Source organism: Lissotriton vulgaris, chromosome 7 (genome assembly GCF_964263255.1).
Source record: "Lissotriton vulgaris chromosome 7, aLisVul1.2, whole genome shotgun sequence".
Taxonomy (NCBI): Eukaryota; Metazoa; Chordata; class Amphibia; order Caudata; family Salamandridae; genus Lissotriton; species Lissotriton vulgaris.
In genome coordinates this window covers 1,170,614,500-1,170,637,702 of record NC_141695.1, presented here as the reverse complement: position 1 = coordinate 1,170,637,702, position 23,203 = coordinate 1,170,614,500, and the positions used below count along the sequence as shown (strand labels likewise).

At 48.0% G+C, this 23,203-nt stretch overlaps 1 protein-coding gene across 6 annotated transcripts in view; it reads right to left on the bottom strand.

Annotated features, from left to right (window-relative positions):
• ARHGAP26 (Rho GTPase activating protein 26) overlaps positions 1-23,203 on the bottom strand; it is a 2,045,367-nt gene that overhangs the window by 441,106 nt on the left and 1,581,058 nt on the right. For all 6 annotated transcript variants that reach the window (XM_086931644.1, XM_086931645.1, XM_086931643.1 and 3 more), the window contains exon 20: positions 7,203-7,362. In XM_086931644.1, the coding sequence (XP_086787770.1) occupies positions 7,203-7,362 (160 nt within the window). The remainder of the gene's footprint in view (positions 1-7,202; positions 7,363-23,203) is intronic.

Genomic DNA, 23,203 nt, shown 5'->3' with positions numbered 1-23,203 from the left:
CGTCGCTGGAGCTACTTAGACGCGCCCATGCGCGCGGACGTCAGTTCTGTACACGACTTTCGGCCCCAGGAACGCAGAGCCTTGCAAGATACTGACCACTGGTGCATTGAAACTAGGGCCCTGAAAGGATGACCTTAACCCTAGAAATCAGTTCGCAGAACAGGGAGGATGGGTGGGGCGGTAAGGAATCTATCACTAACTAATGTCTCTTTTAGATCTATCGTTACAGAAGTTAAGTAACTTGTGCATCTGAAAGAGACACGTTAGTGATAGATTCCTTACCTTAAAATAGATACCACAGCTACCAACTCTGGTGGTGGGTCTGCGAAACAAGATTACACCAAAAAGTCACGGAGAACAGAACAGCCAAAGAAGCCGCGTCTCCGGACTCGACTGTCAGGGCAATAATGCTTAGTAAAGCGAGGCCCAAGTAGCAACCTGACAGATGTCTTGCAGAGGGACACCACGTCCCAATGCAGTAGTAGCTGCTGTCCCTGGTAGAATAGGGCGCGCAACCCCATGAGGTTCCTTTTTAGCCAGAGAATAACAGGCCTTGATACACAAAACAACGCAGCGGGAGGTAGTCCACTTGTGTACCGCCCGCCTTTCTTCGCGCCTACGTAGCCAACAAAGCGCTGGTCATCCACCCAGAACACGCTTTGAGTCCACACAGTGGAGTCTCTCTGAAAGGGTGCGGAGGCGGAAAGAAAGCGGGCAAGGTGATAGTTTGCCCGATGTGGAAGGCAGTGACAACCTTTAGCAAGAAGGAAGAACGAGTGCGAAGCACAACCTTATCCGGATGAACCGACACAAAAGGAGGCTTACAGGAAAGAGCCTGGAGCTCACTCACACGCCTAGTGGAGGTGATGGCAACCAGGAAAGCAGTTTTCAAAGTTAATAAATGAAGAGGACAGTTGTGAAGTGGCTCAAAAGTAGCACACATCAAAAAAGTAAGAAAAAGTAAGAACCAGATTCAAGTCCCACAGCGACATCACAAATGGAATAGGAGGGAAAAGGTGGGTAATACCTTTGAGAAATCTATTTACAACAGGGGACTTGAAAAGAGAGGGCTCATCAGGGAGCCTGAAAAAGGCCGAACTTGCAGAAAGGTAGCTCTTAGTAGTGCCCAGAGCAGAGCCCTGCTGGGCCAGTGAAAGAAGGAACAAAAGGACTTCTGAAAGAGGGGCAGAAAGGGGATCCACAGCCTTTGCTGTGCACCATGCCACAGATTTGTCCACCTGCAGGTGTATACCGATTTAGTGGAGGGACGCCTGGCTGCCAGAATGATATCAGACTTCAGGTAACAAGTCAAATGGAATCAACTGTTGCCGCTCAATCTCCACGCATGTAGGTGGAGGCTGGGCAGGTTCGGGTGGAGGACCATCCCCTGCAGCTGCGACAGAAGATCCTCTTGAAGAGGCAGTCGGATTGGTGGATCCGTGCTCATACTGAGTAGCTCAGGATATCAAACTCTTTGAGCCAAGTACGGGGCCACAAGAATGACGTGGGTCTGGTCGCACCTGATCTTCTTCAGCACTCTGAGTAGTATTGGTATAGGCGGAAAGGCGTACACTAGACCGCAGCTCAACTTGTGACGAAAAGCGTCACCGAGCGAGTGCCGCCTTGGAAATTACAACACGCAGAAGTGATGACATTGCGCGTTCTCTACGGTGGCGAATAGATCTAACCAAGCCTCTCCTCACAGTTGAAAGAGACCTTGCACCACCTTTGAGTGAAAACGCCATTCGTGAACCATCATGCACCTGCGGCGGAGTTCTTCCACCCTGGCGTTAAAAGAACCTGCCAAGTGTTGAACTGTCAAGGAAATGCCTTGCGGTTTCAGCCATGCCCAGCGACGCAGAGCCTCCTGACATACGGTCCATGACCCCACCCCACCTTGCTTGTTGCAATACCACATGGCAGTGGTGTTGTCGGCACTCCTCTTCCCTTGACAGAGGGAAGGAATGCTTTCAGTGCAAGTAGGATCACCCGGAGCTCCAGAAGGTTGATATTGAGCCTGGACTCCGCCAGAGACTAGAGACTTCTGATCTCCGCCTCTCCCATGTTGCTGCCTCATGCCAGGAGGGACACATCCGTCACCACTGTGTGCTCCAGTTGGGGAAGGGAGAGTGATCTGCCGCTGACCCAATGTTGGTTCGTGAGCGACCACTGCAACTGTTGCGCAGTGCCCTCGAGATCTGGACATACTCGGAAAGGTCCACTTGATGCTGTGCCCACTGGAACTTCAGGTCCCACTGCAGAGCCCGCATATGCCATCTGGCATGATTGGTCAGCAGGATACAGGAGGCCATGAGGCCCAGCAGCCTCAAGGTCACCCTGACCGAAACCAGGGACAAGGGCCGAAAGATCGGAATCATAGCCCGAATGTCCCGGACTGGCTGTTCGGTAACAAACTCGAAACTGCGCTGTATCCACACCGCTCCGATAAAGAGGAGCTTCTGAGAGGGAATCAGGTGCGACTTCGGCAAGTTGATGGAAAACCCCAGAAAATGCAGGTCGGCCGTAGTCTGGAGGAGGGAAACTACTGCCTGGGGAGCCCGCCTTCAACAAACAGTCATTGAGATAGGGGGAAGACTGAAACCCCTGATCTGCGCAGATGAGCTTGGACCACCGCCATCACTTTTGTGAACACCCAAGGGGCGCTGGTAAGACCAAAGGGGAGCACAGTGAACTGAAAGTGCTCGTGGCCTACCGAGAACCGTAGGTAACGCCGGTGGGCCGGCATGACAGGGATATGAAAATAAGCGTCCTGCAAGTCCAACGCCACCATCCAGTCTTGAGGGTCTAGGGCAGACAAGACCTGAGCAAGTGTGAGCATTTTGAACTTCTCCTTCCGAAGGAAGTGATTGACGTTCCGAAGGTCTAAGATAGGACTATCAGCAAAACACACCTGTCCGAGGTGATGGTACGCCAGTGGGGGAGGTGATGGCTATCCTGCCACCCACTGGCGTTTGGTGGGCCTGAAACACCGGACTAGGAAGGTTTAGTGGCAGTGGACGCAGGGGAGGTGGTGGACTGACCTGCCCGCAGTGACCCACCTCTGCGGGTCCCACGGCTGCGCTGAGATTGTTGCTGCGCAGGCCTTTGTCTCTAAAATGAACGTGTTTGGGTGCCCCTTCCTTGGCCACGAAAGGAGCGAAAAGCAGAAGCAGAAGGAGTGCGCGTGGCCGAAAGGCCCAAGGACTTGGCAGTAGCCCGTGAGTCATTAAAATGCTACAACGCACTGTCTGCTTTGTCGCCAAAAAGGAGAGTGCCATCGCAGGGCATGTCCATGAGAGTGTTATGGATATCCCTAGAAAAAACAGATGTCCTCAGCCAGACATGGCGGCGTAGTGCCACTGTCGTGGAAATCTACCCTGCCAAGCGAGTCGGCGGTGACAAGGCCACAAGGAATTATGAACTTGGCCGCGTCTCTACCCTCAGCAATAGCTTGGGAGAGCACCATCTGGGTCGCCTCCGGAAACTGAGGCAGCACCTGCACAAACGTGTCCCACACAGAATGGGAATAACAGCCCAAGAAGCATGTGGTAGTCACAGACTGCAGCCCTGAAAAAATGATCTTCCCAAACTGTTCCAGTTTCTTGGGTTCCCTGTCTGGAGGTGCGGAAGGGAATGCGCTTGGGGGCACAGAGGCGTTGATGACCAAGCTCTCATTGGTTGGGTGTTTGGGGTGGAAAATGGGGTAGCCCGAGGCCGGGCGATGGCGTCGGGCCACAATCTTATCCACAGGAGCCCCTGTGTTGGGCCTGGACCAGGTGCCCAAAAGAACATCCGAAATTGCTTTATTAAAGGGCAGCAGCAGCTCCTTAGAGGAAGACACTGGCCGGAGTACTTCTGTCATGAGGTTAGTCCTGACAGCCACTGTAGGGAGATCGAGGTGAAGAGCCTCTGCTGCTCTATGCAACACCAGAGAGTATGTACCACCTTCCATTGTAGCTACGGTAGAAGGAGACAGTGTGCCAGGTTCTGGAGAAAAATCCAAGTCACCTTCATCCTCCAAATCCTCTTCCCAATCTGGGTCTAACTTGCAGTGGGCTGCGAGAGGGTCCTCAAACCCCTCCCAGTCCTCCCGGGCGCGGAGCCAACTCCCAAGCCTCCAGCAACTTTCAGGACCGCTCTCGCAAAGTTTTCAGAGCCATGGCCCAGCCTTCGGGGCACGACTCGGAGTCGTGGTCCAGGCAGTAGAGACACTCACGGTGCGGGTCCATCACCGACATTGTGCGGGGTCAAGCCGCGCAAGACTCAAAACCGGGCATCCCTTTACACCAGGAGTTGAAGACTCAAAAAACAGAGACAAAAAGTGACTGGGGGTACAGCTCTCTCCGGATCTGCTCTTGCTGGCACGGAAAAAGAAAGAACTGACGTCAGCGCGCGTGGGTGCCTTCTAAGTAGCTCCAGCGACATGATCTCGGCGACTACGACGACGTATGCTGAGCCGCACGACGACACCTACCGACGGCAGGGGTACTGCTGATGAAAACTTTCCGGATCCAGTCCGATGCCTGGGGGTAATTCTAAGGTAGGGAATCTATCACTAATGTGTCTCTTTCAGATTCACCAGAGCAAAGAGTTACCTTCAAGTCTTTGTACTGTACATAGTGCACAACTGTAAAAGGTCTTTCCATTGGCATAAGACAAAATTATGGGGCCCTATGCATAATGGGCTTAGTGGGGGGGCCCACTGACCACTCTCCCCAATTTTGCAGGGGCCAGCTTGGTAAAGCAAAGTGGCTTTTCCATGACTATTTCTTATTCCACGCCATTGCACGCATAATGCAAGGCATGCAATTGCATGGCTTAGAGGGTGAGGGGGTCCCTTCCAAAACAAGAAACTATGGGGTTTCTCTGCACCCCAGGGTGTGTGGGGGTCTCTTTGAGGCTCCTGGCTCTTTCCCTCATCTAGAGGAAATTTAGGAACGATTGTCTCAGATGCAGTCTCCTATCAAAGGGCCATATCAGAGCTGAAATTCCGTAATGGAATACATAACTTAGAAGATCAACATTCTCTGTCCAGCCAGCAGAGCTTTGGAACTCTTTTTTGGCTTGCACCAGGAATCTGGCCTTTAATGTGGGTTATGCTCATCGGGCCTTCAGTAAAGAGGAAGGTATGGCTGTTCCCATTCACCCAAACAATTGTCTGCACGAGCGAACCTGTATCGCACAACGTGTACCATCCACTTTACTCTTGTGCTGTTAACCAGTAAGAGCTTGCCGGAATAAATTGATGTTTACAGTGCTTAATTTGAGCCGGTGGCTGCTGAAGGGGGCCACTTGCACTAATTTGTGGGGACGTGGACTTTTGATTTTCCTTCACCGGCATTTTCTGAGAGCAAGAGAGCGAAAAACACACAAACGGGGAAAAAGGAGAATGACGAGAAAAAAAACGTCACAGCAGGAGAAAGTCAGAACCTGTAAAATGGTGATAAAGGGGTAGGTGTGTTCATCAGTGGATTAAAGAGGCATGAGGTGGATTTTAGACTACCAGCCTTGGTATTCAGCACAGTGGCATTCAATGGCGTCGGTAGCAGGCTTCGGAGCAGCGCTTTGGACACCAGTACTCATTTAACAAATAGTGTTCCCGGTTTTAAGTTTTTTTTAAAAACATTTCCTTATGTATTTATCCATATTCATTTCTGGGCCATCTAATTGATTATTATCCAAATGTATTTCAATTTTTGGAGAATGAATGGAGTCATAAAATGGTATATTTCCATATTTAACTAATAAACATGCACTCAAACTTTGATGCCTGTCACATTTTAGCAAATTAAGTAGTTAAATAGAACAAAACACTATACCCCCAGATAAATATTAGCATCATGCTACAAATATATGTTAACATAGGCCTGTATTTAAGGGAATATCATCCTGTTCTTAACTTCCCAAGCTATTTATCTGCTCAGCGGTTGGCCTGGAATTTATAAAGGACAGAATGGAAAGTCTATCACAAAAGGACAAGTTTCTGTATATTTCCGACTTTAAAAATACAGACAGTAAACACACTGTTTTCCGGCTGTATTTATCTGTAAAAACGGAAAACTTGGATTTACAAATTAAGCACTGTTTACTCTGGAGTTACTGGCAGTGATGACAAACATTCAAAGACGCAAACCAAAAAAGCGCAACACGCATGAACCTTTTATCAGACTGCATGTATCAGAATACACTTCCCTGTACCGCTATGTGATTGTCTCTTGCTGCACCATTATTAAAGAGCATCTCTGGGCCTCATGCAGAGCACCATCGCACAGTACCTTCTTGGCAAAGCTGTACTCATCATTCACCAGGTTCTACACAGCTCCCCAGGACTGTGAGCTTCCACCGCCTCTGCTTGAGCTGCACACATTGGTAGCTAATCTATGGCCTGCGTGCACCTCTGGCCTGCATGCATGCCATCTACACCTAATAGTAGCAAAATTCTCCACCATTGCACACAATAACTAATACCTTCTTATCCACACACGCAGGCATCCAAAAACAAGGCAGAGGTTGGAAGCCAAACCACTGGCAGTAATGGAGTATTTAAATAACAGCGACAATACCAGTCTTTCCTACTTCGTCTACTTTTTTGCCCCCATCCCACCCCCGCTCCAGGATCACTTCACAATCTCTGGGGGGAAACTGAATAACACACTATGACGTACCAAGAGTAACAAATAAGCAGCTTTCTTTACAAATTTCTCAATCGTGCCACATCACAAACGGACAAGGCCTTGATTATAAGGCTAATTACGCTCTGCACCTGAAGCGTAATTCAAAGTAGGGCGATATTTCTCATGCTCTAATTGCACATTTACTATTTGTCCATGTGCAAAAAGCATACCCCACACAATCTGCCCTCAAGGTGTTAGCGTATACAACCAGGCATACATTTTGTAGGCAATAGCACAAAGTTCTAAGTTGGGCAAATCGAAATTTAGTAGTAGGATACTCGTGCACAAATAGGAATTTAAGACGGTTTTCCAACAAAATTCTCTCCAGTTTTTTACTTGATGTAAACTCTTGGGAAAATAACTCTTGTACATGTAAATAGCACATGGGCAAGCACCTATAAACCAGGCTTCGTGTTTTTAGCAGCAAAATGGAATGTATGCCTGAAACAGAATTAGCGCTTAAATGTTAGGACAGATAAGCCCACCTAGGAACACTGGCACCAGAGGGACACATACTGTTGTACTTACAGTGAGTTTGGTCTGGCCACTTTGATTACTTCCAGGTCAGGTTCACTTGAGTGGATGTGGTTCAGGTTCTGCGTCGGAGCGCTATTTGAGTTCACAGAACTGTTTGCATTCGACGAAACTACCGATTCAGCACTTGAATTAATACTGTTCCTCTTCTCCTCTACAAAAGAAAATTCAAAAATCCTATTATAATAGCTGCTATTGCTTTTGTTTTGCAAACCTCCTAGAAGAGAACTAGCCAAAACTGAAAGACCTCATAAAATCCATTCTCGCTCACTCCCAGCCCTTTCCGGAACTATCCATATACAAAGCCTGAGCAATCTTGCAATTTTAACAATTGCAGTTCTTCTCGAATCTTTACTCATTTAAATTGTTTATACGAAAAATGTCATGTTGCTAAGTGTGACACAGAGACAATGAAAAGCAGGATGCAAATGTTGGCCCATTTTTAAGGTTGTTTTGAATGAAAGAGGACGGTCTTACTATATCTAAACTAAGGAAAGAAACAAACGAAAGGATGTGGAAGAGGCCATAGAGGTCATGCGTCCCCAATCTGAATGGTGTACAAGACGGTTTAAGAGATTTTTTTTTACATCTTCAGGCACGTGTATAATGTGCTCCTGTCATTTTTATCCCGCCAGAGTTCCTTTCCTGCTCGCTCCCACCCCACAAAAAGATGCCTTTCCGAAGCACTTAAATTGACCTGTTGCAACTCTGCTGGTTGTATTTTGACTTAAGATAAGCAAATGCCAAAGATAAAAGATGGCTTAAAGAATGGTAAAGAAAGCGGGGAAAAAGCCGTAAATTAAAGAGGGCATACTACTAGCAAAACTCTCAAAATCACGAATCTCAACAACCTTCCCTTTCCGCCCCCGCCCCCCATCCCCCCAAGTGTTTTGTTTTGCCTCGTATGTGTATGAAAAGTTTTGGAGTGATCGGGGGGGAGGGGGGGTCATCAAAATGTAAAATCCCCATGCATTTTCCATAGACTTAATTAGGCAGGTCTACAGCAATAACTACTGAATGAAATTACACCAAATTTGACAGGAAGTTAGATCATGGTCCACAGATTGTACTTTTTAGGTCTCGCCTGTCGATGCGCATGCGCATCGAGCAAGCGAGACTATGGGGGCTTATCCACTCTTTATCCACTGCAAGGAATCGTGGCGATTCCTTGCAGTGCCCGTGACTTTTAAGCTCAATGCGCATGCGCATTGAGCTTAAAAGCGCGTGCACGTCCGTCTTGTTTTACCCGCTCCGCCCCCTCCCCTTCCCGCCGTGTCGCATTTCTCCTCCCCCCTCCCCTCTCTTCCCTCCGTCTTGTTTGTTATTTTACCCGCTCCGCCCCCTCCCCTTCCCGCCGTGTCGCATTTCTCCTCCCCCTCCCCTCTCTTCCCTCCGTCTTCTTTGTTTATTTTACCCGCTCCGCCCCCTCCCCTGCCCGCCGTGTCGCATTTTTTTTTAAACCCCCACTTCCCCCCTTTTTGGTTTGGTGTGGGGAATTGTGGCTTGATCTTGTTTTGTTTGTTTGAACTCTGCTGCAAGCTGAGGATTACGTGACTGCCATCGGTTGTCTCGCACTTTTCACGATCCAAATGTATTAATTAACAGTAAGGGAAGAGGAGCATCATTCTTGATATTTCCCTAGAATATAATTTACCCCACTTTGCAGACACGCACTTTACACCCATTTTGTATGTCACACCTGGCTTTGCAGAACCCACCCCACACACATTTTAAGCGCCACACTTTAGTTACTGTCACAAACACAACATACACACTTTATATATGCAGAGTACTCCCACACAGCCCTTCTTCACTTTAAATTAATCCCAGATTTACGCAACACAGATATCACTACCTCACCCCCAGCACCCCCCACACACACACGTTGGAGACCCACCACGCCGACTCAATCCTTCTGGGAACCAGAATGTCTGCGGCACTCTAGCTCCCTCAGCTGCACTTGCACTGCCGGCTGCACGCGGAGCTGCACTCCAACTGGCGCTTCTCAGTTGGCTGCACATGTCGCTGCGCTTGCACTGCCGCCTGCTCAGTTTGGCTGCTTTCCGTGCTGCACTTGCAGTCCCGGCTGCGCAGCCCGGACAGCAGGAAAGCACTAGACAAGGAACGCAAAAACGCCAGTCTCACCAACCATCCCTCCAGTAAGATACATAAACAGAGCACAAAGTTTGCGAACTTACTATTTTGGGGGGTGCTCCCAGGTGCTAATTTTGCTCAAAACTTGACAGAGGATAGGTGAATGCTCCCCAAACTTGAAGTTGCACCGTGTCGTGAATCACTCACCCTCAACCCCTCCCCCTCAACCCCTCACCCTCACTCACCCTCACTCACTCACCCTCAACCCCTCACCCTCAACCCCTCACCCTCAACCCCTCACCCTCACTCGCCCTCACCCTCACTCACCCTCAACCCCTCAACCTCAACCCCTCCCCCTCAACCCCTCACCCTCACGCACCCTCACTCTCACTCAGCCTCAATTACTCCCCCTCACCCTCACTCACCCAAAACCCCTCACCCTCACTCACCCTCAACACCTCACTCACCCTCACCCTCACTCACCCTCAACCCCTCACCCACCCTCACCCTCACTCACCCTGACCATCACTCACCCTCAACCCCTAACTCACCCTCACTCTCACTCATCCTCACTCACCCTCAACCCCTCACTCACCCTCAACCCCTCACCCTCACTCACCCTCACCCTCACTCACCCTCAACCCCTCACCCTCAACCCCTCACTCACCCTCACTCTCACTCATCCTCACTCAACCACCCTCAACCTCACTCACCCTCAACCCCTCACCCTCACTCACCCTCAACCCCTCACCCTCACTCACCCTCACCCTCACTCACCCTCAACCCCTCACCCTCACTCACTCACCCTCAACCCCTCACTCACCCTCACTCTCACTCATCCTCACTCAACCACCCTCAACCTCACTCACCCTCAACCCCTCACCCTCACTCACCCTCAACCCCTCACCCTCCCTCACCCTCAACACCTCACCCTCACTCACCCACCCTCAACCCCTCACCCTCACTCACCCACCCTCAACCTCACTCACCCTCAACCCCTCACCCTCACTCACTCACCCTCACTCACCCTCAACCCCTCCCCCTCGACCCCTCCCCCTCAACCCCTCACCCTAACCCTCCCTCACCCTCAACCCCTCACCCTCAAACCCTCACTCACCCTCAACCCCTCACCCTCAACCCCTCACTCACCCTCAACCCCTCACCCTCACCCTCACTCACCCTCAACCCCTCACCCTCACTCACTCACCCTCAACCCCTCACCCTCAACCCCTCACTCACCCTCACTCTCACTCTCACTCACCCTCAACTACTCCCCCTCACCCTCACTCACCCAAAACCCCTCACCCTCACTCACCCTCACTCACCCTCAACACCTCACTCACCCTCACCCTCACTCACCCTCAACCCCTCACCCTCAACCCCTCACCCTCAACCCCTCACCCTCAACCCCTCACCCTCAATCCTCACCCTCAACCCCTCACCCTCACTCACCCTCACTCACCCTCACACAGTGCAATAGTTCTCAGACCATTTCAGTTACAGCTTTTAGAAATGTTTATGGCTTTTTTTATTTGTAATACTTTAGCATTGGCTACAGGAAACAAAAATGCTAAACATTTACAAAAAAAAACCATAAACAATTCTAAAAGCACTAACTCTAATGGTGCGAGACCTATTGCATTTCCAATGATTGTTGTGATTTGGTGCAAGTCCGTTCAGTAGTTTTTGAGCAATTAAGGTTGAAAAATATTTGAATATATTTGGACGGTTGGGTTCCATGGACTCATTCAAGAGTCCCTAAAATCCATTAGAACATTGGAATGTTGGGAGCTCCATTGCAGACAATGGAGTTCTCCCTGCTTCTACGGGCCGGTAAAGGCCCGCAGAGCAACATTCCAATGTTCTACAAAGGCTTCTTGGAGCTCGAGGGGATTTATATCCCCTCGAGCTTCGAGAACCCTTTGCTTAATTTGTTAGAACATTCTGTCCTCTAGTGGCAGAATGTTCCAATAGCCTTATAGCCCTTCGTAGCAGGGCTATACCGGCTATTAAAGGCCCGCTGTCTTGTTAAAGTCCCTCGCCTTCGGCTCGGACCTTTAACGATTCAGCGGGCCTTTAATAGCCGGTATAGCCCGCTACGGCGGGCTGTAAGGCTATATTAAAAATAAATTAAGTGTTCCAATTGTCCCAGGGAGATTTTTTTCCCTTGGGCCATCTTGTTCCCAGGGGAGCAAGATGACTCCCACAGGAGCAAGTGCTTAGATTGGCTGCCAATTATTAAATCTGCAATTTTTGCAGCGATCCCATGGGATTGGCAAATAAAAATGGCAGCTCCAGGGCACATTCTATAATTAATGGTAGATGGGCATGTGGTCAGCGGAGGCCCTGGGGAGCACACCCCCAGTGCTGAATTACATAAGGGGAAATGGCGCACAGGCCCCCCATTCCTGAGCCATTAAATGCCCTGGGGACCGCATCCTCTTGGGTCAATATATATAATTGAGGAACTCCCAGGGCCGAAATAGCAAAATAAAAAGGAGGGAGGCTACGTGACCCCCTCCCCGATCATCCAAAGGCTCTGGCGTACCCATCCCCCGGGGACACTATACTATTTAAAAGGTAGGAGAGGTTGCACGGCCCACCTCCTTGAGCCTACTATGGCCAAGGGGACTGCATCCAAAGAGCCTGCTCACATACTGTGTTCTGGAGAGCCTTCCCCCCCCCCCCCCCACCACGGGGCACAGCAGTTTCCCTGCCCACACCGGCGCAGGCAGGGAAACTTGTGTTACCTCCCACCAGGCGGGAGCATTTTTAAAACTCCTGCTGAATGGGACCAAGTGCAAAGTCTGCTCCCAGCTGGCGGGATCTTTAAAAGTGCTCCTTCCGGGTGGGTGCAGACTTTTGATCTGTTTCCCTGCCCACATTGATGCGGGAAGGATAATAGAATAAGACGACATTGTCCCGCCTGGAGGGAGCAGCATAATAGCAGCTCCCTTTGGGCGGGAGCAATTCCGGCTCCTACAGCATGCGGGGAACCGGGAGGTCGCAGGGGCCTGGGGCTTCCCCTGTAGCCCGAACAGGTAATCGGTTGTGCCCTGGATGGGCATCCACCTAAATTAAAGGCAGTAGGCCCTTCCGTTTTTTTACGCTTCAGGTCCAGGGGTGGGCTTCCCAGGGAATACTATTAAAATAAACGTTCCTGGTGGTATGGGGTACCCAGAGACATAATAGACTTGGGGAGGGGGGTGCACTGCCCTACTCCCCTTTAAAATAAATAACTGGCTCTGAGGTACCCAGGGCTAGAATAGGCATGGGTGGGGGTTCACACAGCACCCCTCCCCTTTAAAACACACATGGTCCTGGGGGTGGAGTTTCCAGGGCCATAATTGGCTCGGGAGTGGGGCTGTGTGTCCCACCCTTCTCTGTTAATATTATATATATATAAATATATACACACATACACACACAGTTCCAGGGGGATGGGGTTTCCAGGGCCTAATGAGGCCCAGGGAGGGGACCAAGCAACCTCCCACCCCTTTAAAATAAATAAGGCCCTGGGGGCAGAGTAGGACTGGCCGTACCGGGCATCATGCTTTTACCCAGGAGAGTGGAAGCGTGGGGGCAGGTTTTGTTACAGCAGGTCAATTTTCAGCAGTACTGCAATATCAGCCCCCAGTAATAAAAGCAGCAGTGCTTCACACTTGTTCCCTCCACCCTACCCTGAGGCTGTCCAACAAAATTGCCTGGGCTGCTTTGAGTTCCTAGTCTGGGCTGCCTGGGGGTGGGGCCCGCAGGAACTAGGAGGATCGGGGCACATGGCTCCCTCCCCTTTAAAGTAAGGCCCTGGGGAATGGGTTCCCCAGGGACTATGGGGTTGGTGGAGGGGGGCTGCACAGCATCTCCTTAAAGTGCAGCAAAGACTCTGAGGTTAGTCTGGGGGGGGGGAGAGAATAGTTAGGAGTTAGGATTGTACTTAATATGTTAGGATATATTGATTTAATAACATTATTTGAAATTATTATTAATCTAACGCTTAGGGAAGGTGCATTGAACTCAAGAGGTAGACTAGCATGGGACATTTTACCTTGCTGATTGTTCTTGTAAAAATTATGTTGATATGACTAACTAGGTCACTAGAGTACCTGAATGTACTACTATTAAAAAAATATTAAATCCAACACTTATTTAGTTAAGAAAGAGCTTAGAGGAGGATGCAGCAGACTAGCACATTTCCATCATGAAGTTAGTTGTATTCCCATCATGGTCAACAGAAAACCAAGACATCTGCAGCTTTCCATAGAGGCAAATTAAAAGAGAATGTGTCCTCCGCTTAAAAATTAGGGGTCTTATCAAAATCTTCTTCAGACTCTAGATCTTCATCTACTGGCAACACAGCATGGAATGTGTGAGAAATCCCCTTGACACAAAGGAGAAGGAGCAAAATGGTTCCTTCTCATCATCTACCTCTTCACACACTTTCCCCAACGCCTGTAATTCAAGAAGCATGAGACCCAGATGAGCGAGAGGAGAGCCTGGGACTATGGGGTCGAAAGCCGAAGGAGCTAGGAGAGGTTCTGTCAGCCTCAGCTCCACAGATTTGACCAATTCCGATCAATGGAACATTCAACAACTGAAAAATTGGATAAGGGCCCTTCACCGGCACTAGCTATCGCACAATCATTTGTGCTGATGTTGAAAGGTTCAACAAAGCCTCTAAAAAAAATAGAACATGTCAAAGTCAAAGACCATCCGTCTGATGTGGACACAGGATAGGGTAGAGACTGCTGGCAGAGGGGCCTACAATGGGCCGTGAACTCCTTGATCCCAAAGGCTCACCAGAGGGAGCTGTAAGGGTCGGATCCTGACCAGCGAAGCTTGGATTAATGCGGTCACCTGAGGTGAGTCAAGGCCAGGTGTTAGAAAAGCTGGCAGCAGTTCAAGCAGCACAAGCTACAGCACTGGAACCGACTCAAGTGAAGTTTATTCAAATGTTCGGTCTTTTAAAACCATTACACCATATAATTTCATTTACATTACTTAAAGGGTCATATGACAAAATCTAGTAAAAAGTATAAAAATCGTTGTTCTACACTTAATACAATCAGGACCAGATTATATTATCCATAAGGTAGTGCAACCCTAACAATCGTCAAGAATCAAACTTTGTCATAAAAACTGCGCTTTAGATTGTTTGTTTTTCTTCTGAAACTCAACCCAATTCCTTTAGAGACATATTTATAAATGTTACCCCCCCCCCCCCCCCCTCCCCCTGCAGACAAGTGGAATCGAAGACCCACCTAACCAGGTGTTACTGCTTCTCTGCATGTTTGTATATTCATATTAATGAATATTTCTTTCAAAAGCATATTTCTTTCTTTTAATAACTTCGGACGTGCACAGAGAATATGTGATAGATCTTTGTGTTTGTAGTTGCACAATCTGCAGTCTTGATTCTGGTGCTTGTCTTTCCAGGAGGGGGTCAGATCTTTTGTTTCCACCATACCAAACCGTAAATTCATTAATCGATTTTTTTAAATCTTTGAAAAATGAGCTGATAGATAGTCCTGAGGTTTCCTGGTGCCATATAAATTCATCACTGTCCAGGCATGACGGCATTGTAATAAGATGCTTTTATCTGTTATGTTAGACAGGAGTTTTGTTGAGAGGTTAATTGCTTTGTTGAGGGCCAGTTTCCCCATGCCAGAGTTCCAAATTTCTTGAGCAGAAAGATCATCTATACCCTGTGCTAAATAGCAGCTCCAGGAACCTTGTATTTTATTCTTTCTTTGAGCTTCTATTTATTTTCAGCACAGGTGCTCGATAGACAAGACCAGGTGTTAAAAAAGCTGGGAGCAGTTCAAGCAGCACAAGCTACAGCACTGGAACAAAGCAGGGCACCAGTACTTGACCTTTACAGTCAGGCAGGAGCAGAGTTTGAAGTGGACATGGAAGTAAGAGACAAAGGACAACACTGAACAAAAACGGCACTGCAAACAACTCTCAACACAGTCAACATGAAGAGAGAGTCATGGCCTGTAGAACCTGCAGGTAAAAGAATCCATCAGAACATAAATATCTTCTAATTTCCCAAGAGTTCATGAATTGTTCAGTAGAACAAGTTGCATACCTTCAGTAACGCTCTTTCTTGTGGATACTATATATAATCGCAGATTCCTCGGGTTGTGAATATTCCCCAGATGTCAGACTGGATCAGGAAACTTTAAAGCAGTAGTCCTACTCGTCGGTAAGCAACATCTGCACTGAAGTTGTTCTAATCGCAGAGTTGGAAGGAAGGCTCTCAACAGCAAAGTGTCCAGGATACCTCCAATGAAAGGGAACCTCTGTGAATGAGTCAAATTACATTTTGACAGAAAATCCTATAGATGTCAGCAGGTTTGCCATTGTCTGGTGGTGGCTTACAACTGTTGGGGTGAGCCTGCCTTCTATAACCAGTCATCAAGGTATGGGCAGATTGGTATTCTCAACCTCTGAAGTTGGGTACCAACCACCATCATCAACTTTGCGAACACCAAAGGGAACTGGGGAGACCAAAAGGGAGCACAAAGAGTTGAAAGTACTTATGGCCGACCTGAAACTGCAGGTAAGACCTGTGGGATTGAAGGACAGGGATGTGAAAATAGGCATCCTGCAAATCCAATGCTACCATCCAATATCCTGGATCCAGGGCAAACAGCATTAGGTCCATGTTGAGCATCTTGAACTTGTCCAGAGAATGGAGTCTAAAAAAGAAGTAGGTCATTTGTCCTCCTTTAGCACCACAAAGTAGCAGGAACAGCAACTAGTATCGATCTCCGATGCCAGACTGTCTTTATGACTCCCTTCTTCAAGAAAGAGTGAACTTCTTGCTGGAGAACGGACAAGTGGGCCTCTGGAAGCCGTTGTGGTGAACATAACATATCTAATGATTTGCTCTGCGTCCCAAGGAGGTAAAAACATATCTGACCTCCAACCGGGCGACAGTGCACCCCTGATGGCAAGCTGAAGAGGCGTCATGGCAGGGGGGTGGATTTGCTGAGAAAATCACAGGTTCTAGTCTGGTGCCAGGGCCTACTCACAAGATGAGGAATCTGCAGTTAAAAGTATCCATCAGAAAATAATATCTCTCTTCCTCCTTAGAGGAATAAGGTGTGGCAAAGAGTGTTGGAAGGGTAATAGCCTCCCCTCCATGAAATGGAATGACCACTTTCAGTAGAAAAGAAGCTCGGTCCTCAACACCAACTTATCATGAAAGAATGTTATAGGACGGGGTTAACTGAAAAAGCCTGGCGCTTGCTCACTCATTAGGCTATGGCAATGAAAAAGACAGTTTTAACATCAAAAGCCTTCATGGACAGCAGCTCAAAAGGGGTGCACATCAAAAAATTAAGTACTAAGTTTATGAGCAAAAGTTTGTCAAATGACAAAGAAAAAAAGGGTAGAGATCCGGATCAGAGTCTGAATGCATGAAAATAAAGTAACTGAAGCCTACACGCAGGGGTGGTGCCTATATTGGCTCTGCTTCATCACTTCGGGGCAGAATGAATCCATTGAAGATCCACACGTCACCCATCAGCGTGCAAGAGAGGTGCTGTAAAAAGGTTCTGGATCAAGTCTAAAAGTGAGGAATCTGCAGTTAGAAATATTCACATAGAGAGATAGTGTAATAGTGGAACAGGGTCAGAGTAAGGCTTCATGACAACGGATTGTGCTTTTGTAATTTCATAGCACTGCACTGGTTGAGTTCGGGCTGATGTCGACATAAGCATTAGTTCAACCACTGGCGTCAAGGTGGCAGGAACTTGTGTGGACCGTGTGGCCAGAGTAGAAGTGTGCAACGCAGTTGAACATGCCCATTAATGGATTCCAAATGAGAGACTGAGCTGGGGAGAGACTTGCTGGCGGTAACCAGACTGGAGGCCAATGTGCTTCCGTGCGGCTCAAAGGAATGCCAGAGGAAGCCAGAATCTCAGTAAATATTTGTAAAACGGCCACTTTAAAGGCTTCGATTTGCAGCTGGGTCATTGATGGCCTACGGAACTCAGGGCACATTGAGACCAGTTGAGAAAACGATCCAGTGATCTTGTTGGAGCGCAACTTACATCCCAACACTTGTGCTTTCACCTTGGAGTCAGAGTGGCAGGATGGGGTCGAATTGTGCTTCACTTTTTATTGTGTAGGGACTTTCCAGAAGACTTCGAGTCAGAGGTGGAATGATGGCATGAGTGGCCCCATAACTGGGACTGCAGCCAGGCCAGTGACTTAGAGAGTGATTCATGCAAAGGCTGAAACTTCTTTTCATGCTTGGCGACATGTAACTTTGCTCCAGGCTTTTAATCACCTTCGGGTGCACGAGGGTGCACTGATCATATGACAGTCATGGCCCTGGTCATGGCACCAAAGATGCACCTCATCTGGATCCATGGCAACATCAGATTTTTGCAGTTGCAGCAGTTTCAATCTTGTCATTTCAGTCGGGATATTGTTCCTTACCACACTGTGAAAAGTTCAGAAGTCGTTGGAAAAAAAGGCAAATTCTAGAGTTGAGCTCTGACCCATGTCAGAAGGGTGGAAGGAAAGGAACTCCTGTCAGCATGCAGAGTGGCACTCGTATACGAGGCTCTGCTTCATTACTTCTGGGGCGGTATGGAGCCAATGTGGAGCTACACAATGCTACCTATCAATGTGCAGGAGGACTGGTATGAAAATATCCAGGTCCTGTCTGGCGTCTGGGGAATATTCTAAGGCGAGGAATCTGCTGTTAGAAATATCCATCAGATTTTTCTTTTGATTGATGAAGTTATCACAGATGGTTATTTCCTTAGGTATTTATTAGAATGAGCAGAAAAAGGATGGCTGTTGCTATAACTCACATTTTGCAGGAAGTAGTGCAGTGCAAACTGAAGCAAGTCCTTTGGAAAATTAAGCTGGGAGCATTGTGCAGCATTTTGAACTCGCTCTTTTGCTCCAGTGTGAGTCAGTGTCGTGCTTTCGGTGCAAATGTTGCATGGTCGGTAATAGGTTACGGTAAGCTGCTTGCTTTTAGGTCGAGCCTAGGGTCTGCCTGACCTGCTGTAATCACTTAATCTCCCCTAGCGAAAAAATTAAGGTGTTCATCTGTAATGGAACGGATTCTTATGTAAAGCATGCTGATACCTTCGGTTGAGTTTGAGCTATATAAAAATGAAAAACAAAAGAAAATTATCGTAAAGTGGAGTACTAAATACATCTTTTAATATCGGTATATTGCCGCAGAGGAGAGGCTTTTTTATATTTACATTAAATTATGGTGGCCGTGCATCTTTTTGTGCGCAGCTCACCCAAATCAGTTTTTTTTAAACATTCAATAATGGCACCCACGCATCTTGTTGCATGAGGGTCGCCCAATTTTATTTTAGTTTTTTAACTTCAACAATAAATTATGGCGGCCACGTGTCATTGCACACGGGCTGCTCAACTAGTTTTTTTATTTCATTAAATATTAGTGGCTTTGCGTCTTTTTGTGCGGGGGTCGCCACATGAGCTGCAAAACAATCTATTCGTCCATCAGAGCAGCTGTTTGCCGGTGCTGTACATAAAGAAAATGCAGTTGCCATAGACAAGTAAGCATTCATTTTGAAAATGCACGCAAGTAAAATGAGAGGGTGGTATTTGCAAGAGTTTGAGCTATTGGCATTGTTAAATGACAATGCCTTCTATTTATGTGTTGGCTTTTAAAATACAAATAAAAAGCATTGTCATTTCCAATGCCAATAGCTTAAACTCTTGCAAATGCGAAATCTATTGCATTGCAAATGCTGGTTATGTATTCTTTGGGCATTCAGAATTTGCTTTCCAAGGGCACCCTTTAAGAACAGGTCGCTGCTGTCAAAACCAGACGGTATAGTAGCTCTTGCAATCGTCACACAATTTACGCCCTGGAGAAGTGGACTTTCCTGAGCACCAATAGCTGGAATCTAGGGTTTTTGACAACAACGTTTTTGAGGGAGGAGAAAGAACTCCAAATTAATCAGGGCTCCAAGGTTTCACGATTTAAAGAGGCCTCTCTCTGGTCCATGGCTTCGAATTATGTTTTTGTTTTTATCTTATCCCAGAGGGTCTTTATTCCAGGCCCTTTCAAGCACTGACAGTTCTTCTCTTAGATGAAGTGAGTGAGTCTCTGGCACGGCTCAGTGTGTATTTTTCAGTATACGCTTTCTTTACTATAACACTTCTTGATGGCACTGCACTTACTTTTCTACGCTCACACGTCGATTCTCCTGTTTCTCTCCTCTTACACTTTCAATAGCCTTCCTCCGCTCTTCCGGGGTACGACTGGTCCATCCATTACTGGATGAAAAGCAGTTATTTTCTAACCAAAGAATCCGTGTTTCCATCTCATCCAGGAAAAGGAGGCACGAGTTGTTGGAGGAGAAAAAGAGAAAAGTGCTTGAACAGCGATCAGTTACAATGCTGGGCACGGGCAGTGAGATAATAAACACAGGTTCCTGAGCTGCCAATCAGGCGCGGGCTCAGCACAAAGCAGGCCTGCTCACTGTAATTGAGTAGCAGCCAAGGCAAATTCACGACCTTGGAATGTGAGTTTCAAGATATTTATTACCTACTGTATATCTCACGCTCAGCCACCAGCAGTAGGGAGTGTGCTCGGAGACGAGGCCCTGAAATTCCATTCCATCTCACGAGTATTCCTTGTTCAGATTGGCTAAAAAGTTCTCCTTCAAGTTCAGCCAAAGTACAGCCAGGTTAAACAGGGTACTTTGCGCAGAGTTGAGCAGCGCATCTGGCACGGGTAGACGGGTTTGAAAATGTCAGAAGACAGACCGACAGAAGAGAGTTCTTTGTATCGGATCCTTTCTGAAGCGCTTGGTTGCACATTGTAGGGTACCGAAGCACTTTAACGGACAGGTTGCACAATGGCTGGCAGAGTGCTGTATTTTTGTTATGATTCTAGCGTTTTGGTGTCGTGCACGAGTGTCCACAGAGGGGCTATTTGATCTTGCAGCGTGAGAGACAGACACGCCAATTTGAACTGTGATTAATTAACTTTCTTCTCCCTTCCTTTACCTCGGACAGGCCGAATGTCAGAATGCCCCCCCAGTGGCGTAGCTAGGCCTATGGTCGCCCGTGGCGGTCCCTGCGTAGCCAGCCCCGTTAAAGAGCAGGGGGGAGGGTGTGTTTTGGGAAGGATGGCGAAATTCAGCGCCGCCCCCAAACGGCAGGTAAGAGATGAGGACACCGCCGCCCCCAAAACTCCTGCCGCCCGGGGCGGACCGCTCCCCCCTGCTATGCCATTGATGACCCCCCACATTGCATGGCAGTGGGCTACTATATGCCCCTCCAATATCTTACACACGAATGCTTAACCTCGTTCTTCTACCACATCCCCTATCCATATACTAACGACTGGCCTCTAAATGGCAATTTCCTTGGCAGACAGGGGGCCACCCATTCGCTGGCACCATGCTCACGCCCACCTTTGAGAAGACATGCTGCTGCCCAGTCATGTGCGCTTTAACAACCCCGCTCTGGTCTGTGCTCACAAAATACAGTCTGTCAAGTGTCAATCCGTCAGGGGCTCCTTGCTTGCGTCACATCCTTGCCTGCCAACACACTACTGAGTGTCCGCTTTATCAAAATCCTATTCCCATATGGGATACCTTACCATACCAGCCCTACACGGCCTCGAGTCGTGGCCACTCGAAAAACAGTAACCGGTGAAGCCCACCTCTCAACCACCATCAAGCGCCGCTGCCGGACACCTCTCGCTTCACGCTGCCCTGCTAGCGGTCGACCCTGAAGCTGGAGAGCCGGGTTCGAGTCTCGGCAGGGAGGCGCAACACCCTGTGACTCAGTCTGGGAAAATCGCACCCCTCCCCGTGCCTGAAAATGAACGTGTCCTGGTCCGTCTAATCAATGCAACCGGTGCTCATGTAAAAGTGTCCCCGATACTTTCGGGTCGAGTCCGTGCTTTAGAAAACTACTAAAACAAGCATTTGCAATGCAATGGGTCTCTCATTGAGACCAGTTTGAGCTATTGACATTGTAAATGACAATACCTTTTAGTTTTGCTTTCATTTTTAAAACATAAATAAATGGCATTTATTTATAATGCCAATAGCTTAAACTCTCATAAATACGAGAACATATTGCATTTATGATCAAAGGCATTGTCATTTACAATGCCCAATAGCTTAAATTCGTGTAAATGCGAGACCTATTGCATTGCAAATTGTCTTGGCAGAGCATTTGTATAATAAACTAGATCTCCTTTAGTAAGCATGATGAACATGTGAATGGCAGTTTAGTGGGAGAGAGTGGAAAGGAGAGTGATATTAACAGAGAGACAGAAATGAGCAGAGATAAAGAGTGTGAAGGAACGTAAAACATGAATTGTAAGAGAGCGCGAAAGGGGGAGGGACAGATGAGAGTGATGAGAGGTAAAGGAAGATCATGGTGAAGGGATGAGAGAACAGACAGTAAAGAAAAAAGAAAGGCAGGCGGTAGAACGGATAGCCGTGAGAAATGGGTGTGGGGGCAGAGAGGTCAAATATAGGTGTAAGAGAGAACAAGCATTTGCAATGCAATAGGTCTCGCATTAGTAATGTTAGAGGTATTAGTATTGTAAATGACATTTTTTATTTATGTTTTTGTTTTGAAAATAGGGAAATTAATAACTTTGTCATTTACAATGCCAATAGTGTTAACTCTTACAAACGTGACACCTATAGCATTTGCAATGCAATATGTGTTGTATTTACATGATTTAGATGTATTCATATTAAAAATAACAATGGGTTGTATTTTTTTCAATAATTAATACTTAAATAAAAGTTATTGTAATTTATAATGGCAATAGCTTAAACTTTTGCAAATAATTTTTTGGAAGATTATGTTTAGTGTATTTTATTGTGATGAAAATACAAGAACAGAAGTGAAATATTAACATTTTTTTGTGACATTTGTAATAAAGTTTGAAACATTGAGAGAACATATTTGAATCAGTTGTTGAATGGTTGCACAGATTGATGCTGTGGTGGCTCTGAATGATGATGTGGCGGCGACGAGTGATGGTGTGGCGTTAAGTGATGCTGTGGTAGCGCATAGTGATGTTGTGGTGCCCCTGAGTGATGCTGTGGTGATGCAATGGATAGTGAAGGCGATAGATAGATAGAGGAAGGGCGAAAGATAGATAGAGGGAGGGCAAGAGATAGAGGCAGGGTGGGATAGAGGCAGGGCAAGAGGACGAGGGATGGAGTGTGTGCGAGAGATGGAGTTTGGGCGAGGGATGGAGTGTGGGCGAGGGAGGGATAGAGTGTGGGGCGGGGGAGGGATGGAGTGTGGGGCGGGGGAGGGATGGAGTGTGGGGCGGGGGAGGGATGGAGTGTAGGGCTGGGGAGGGATGGAGTGTGGGGCGGGGGAGGGATGGAGTGTGGGGCGGGGGAGGGATGGAGTGTGGGGCGGGGGAGGGATGGAGTGTGGGGCGGAGGAGGGATGGAGTGTGGGGCGGAGAGGGATGGATGGAGTCGGGGGAATGGATGGATGGATGGATGGAGTGCGGGGATGGATGGATGGAGTGGGGGGATGGATGGAGTGCGGGGATGGATGGATGGAGTGGGGGGATGGATGGAGTGGGGGGATGGATGGAGTGGGGGGATGGATGGAGTGGGGGGATGGATGGAGTGGGATGGATGGATGGAGATGGATGGATGGAGTGGGATGGATGGAGTGGAATGGATGGATGGATGGATGGAGTGGGGTGATGGATGGATGGAGTGGGGTGATGGATGGATGGAGTGGGGGGATGGATGGAGTGGGGGGATGGATGGAGTGGGGGGATGGATGGAGTGGGATGGATGGATGGAGTGGGATGGATGGATGGAGTGGGATGGATGGATGGAGTGGGATGGATGGATGGAGTGGGATGGATGGATGGAGTGGGATGG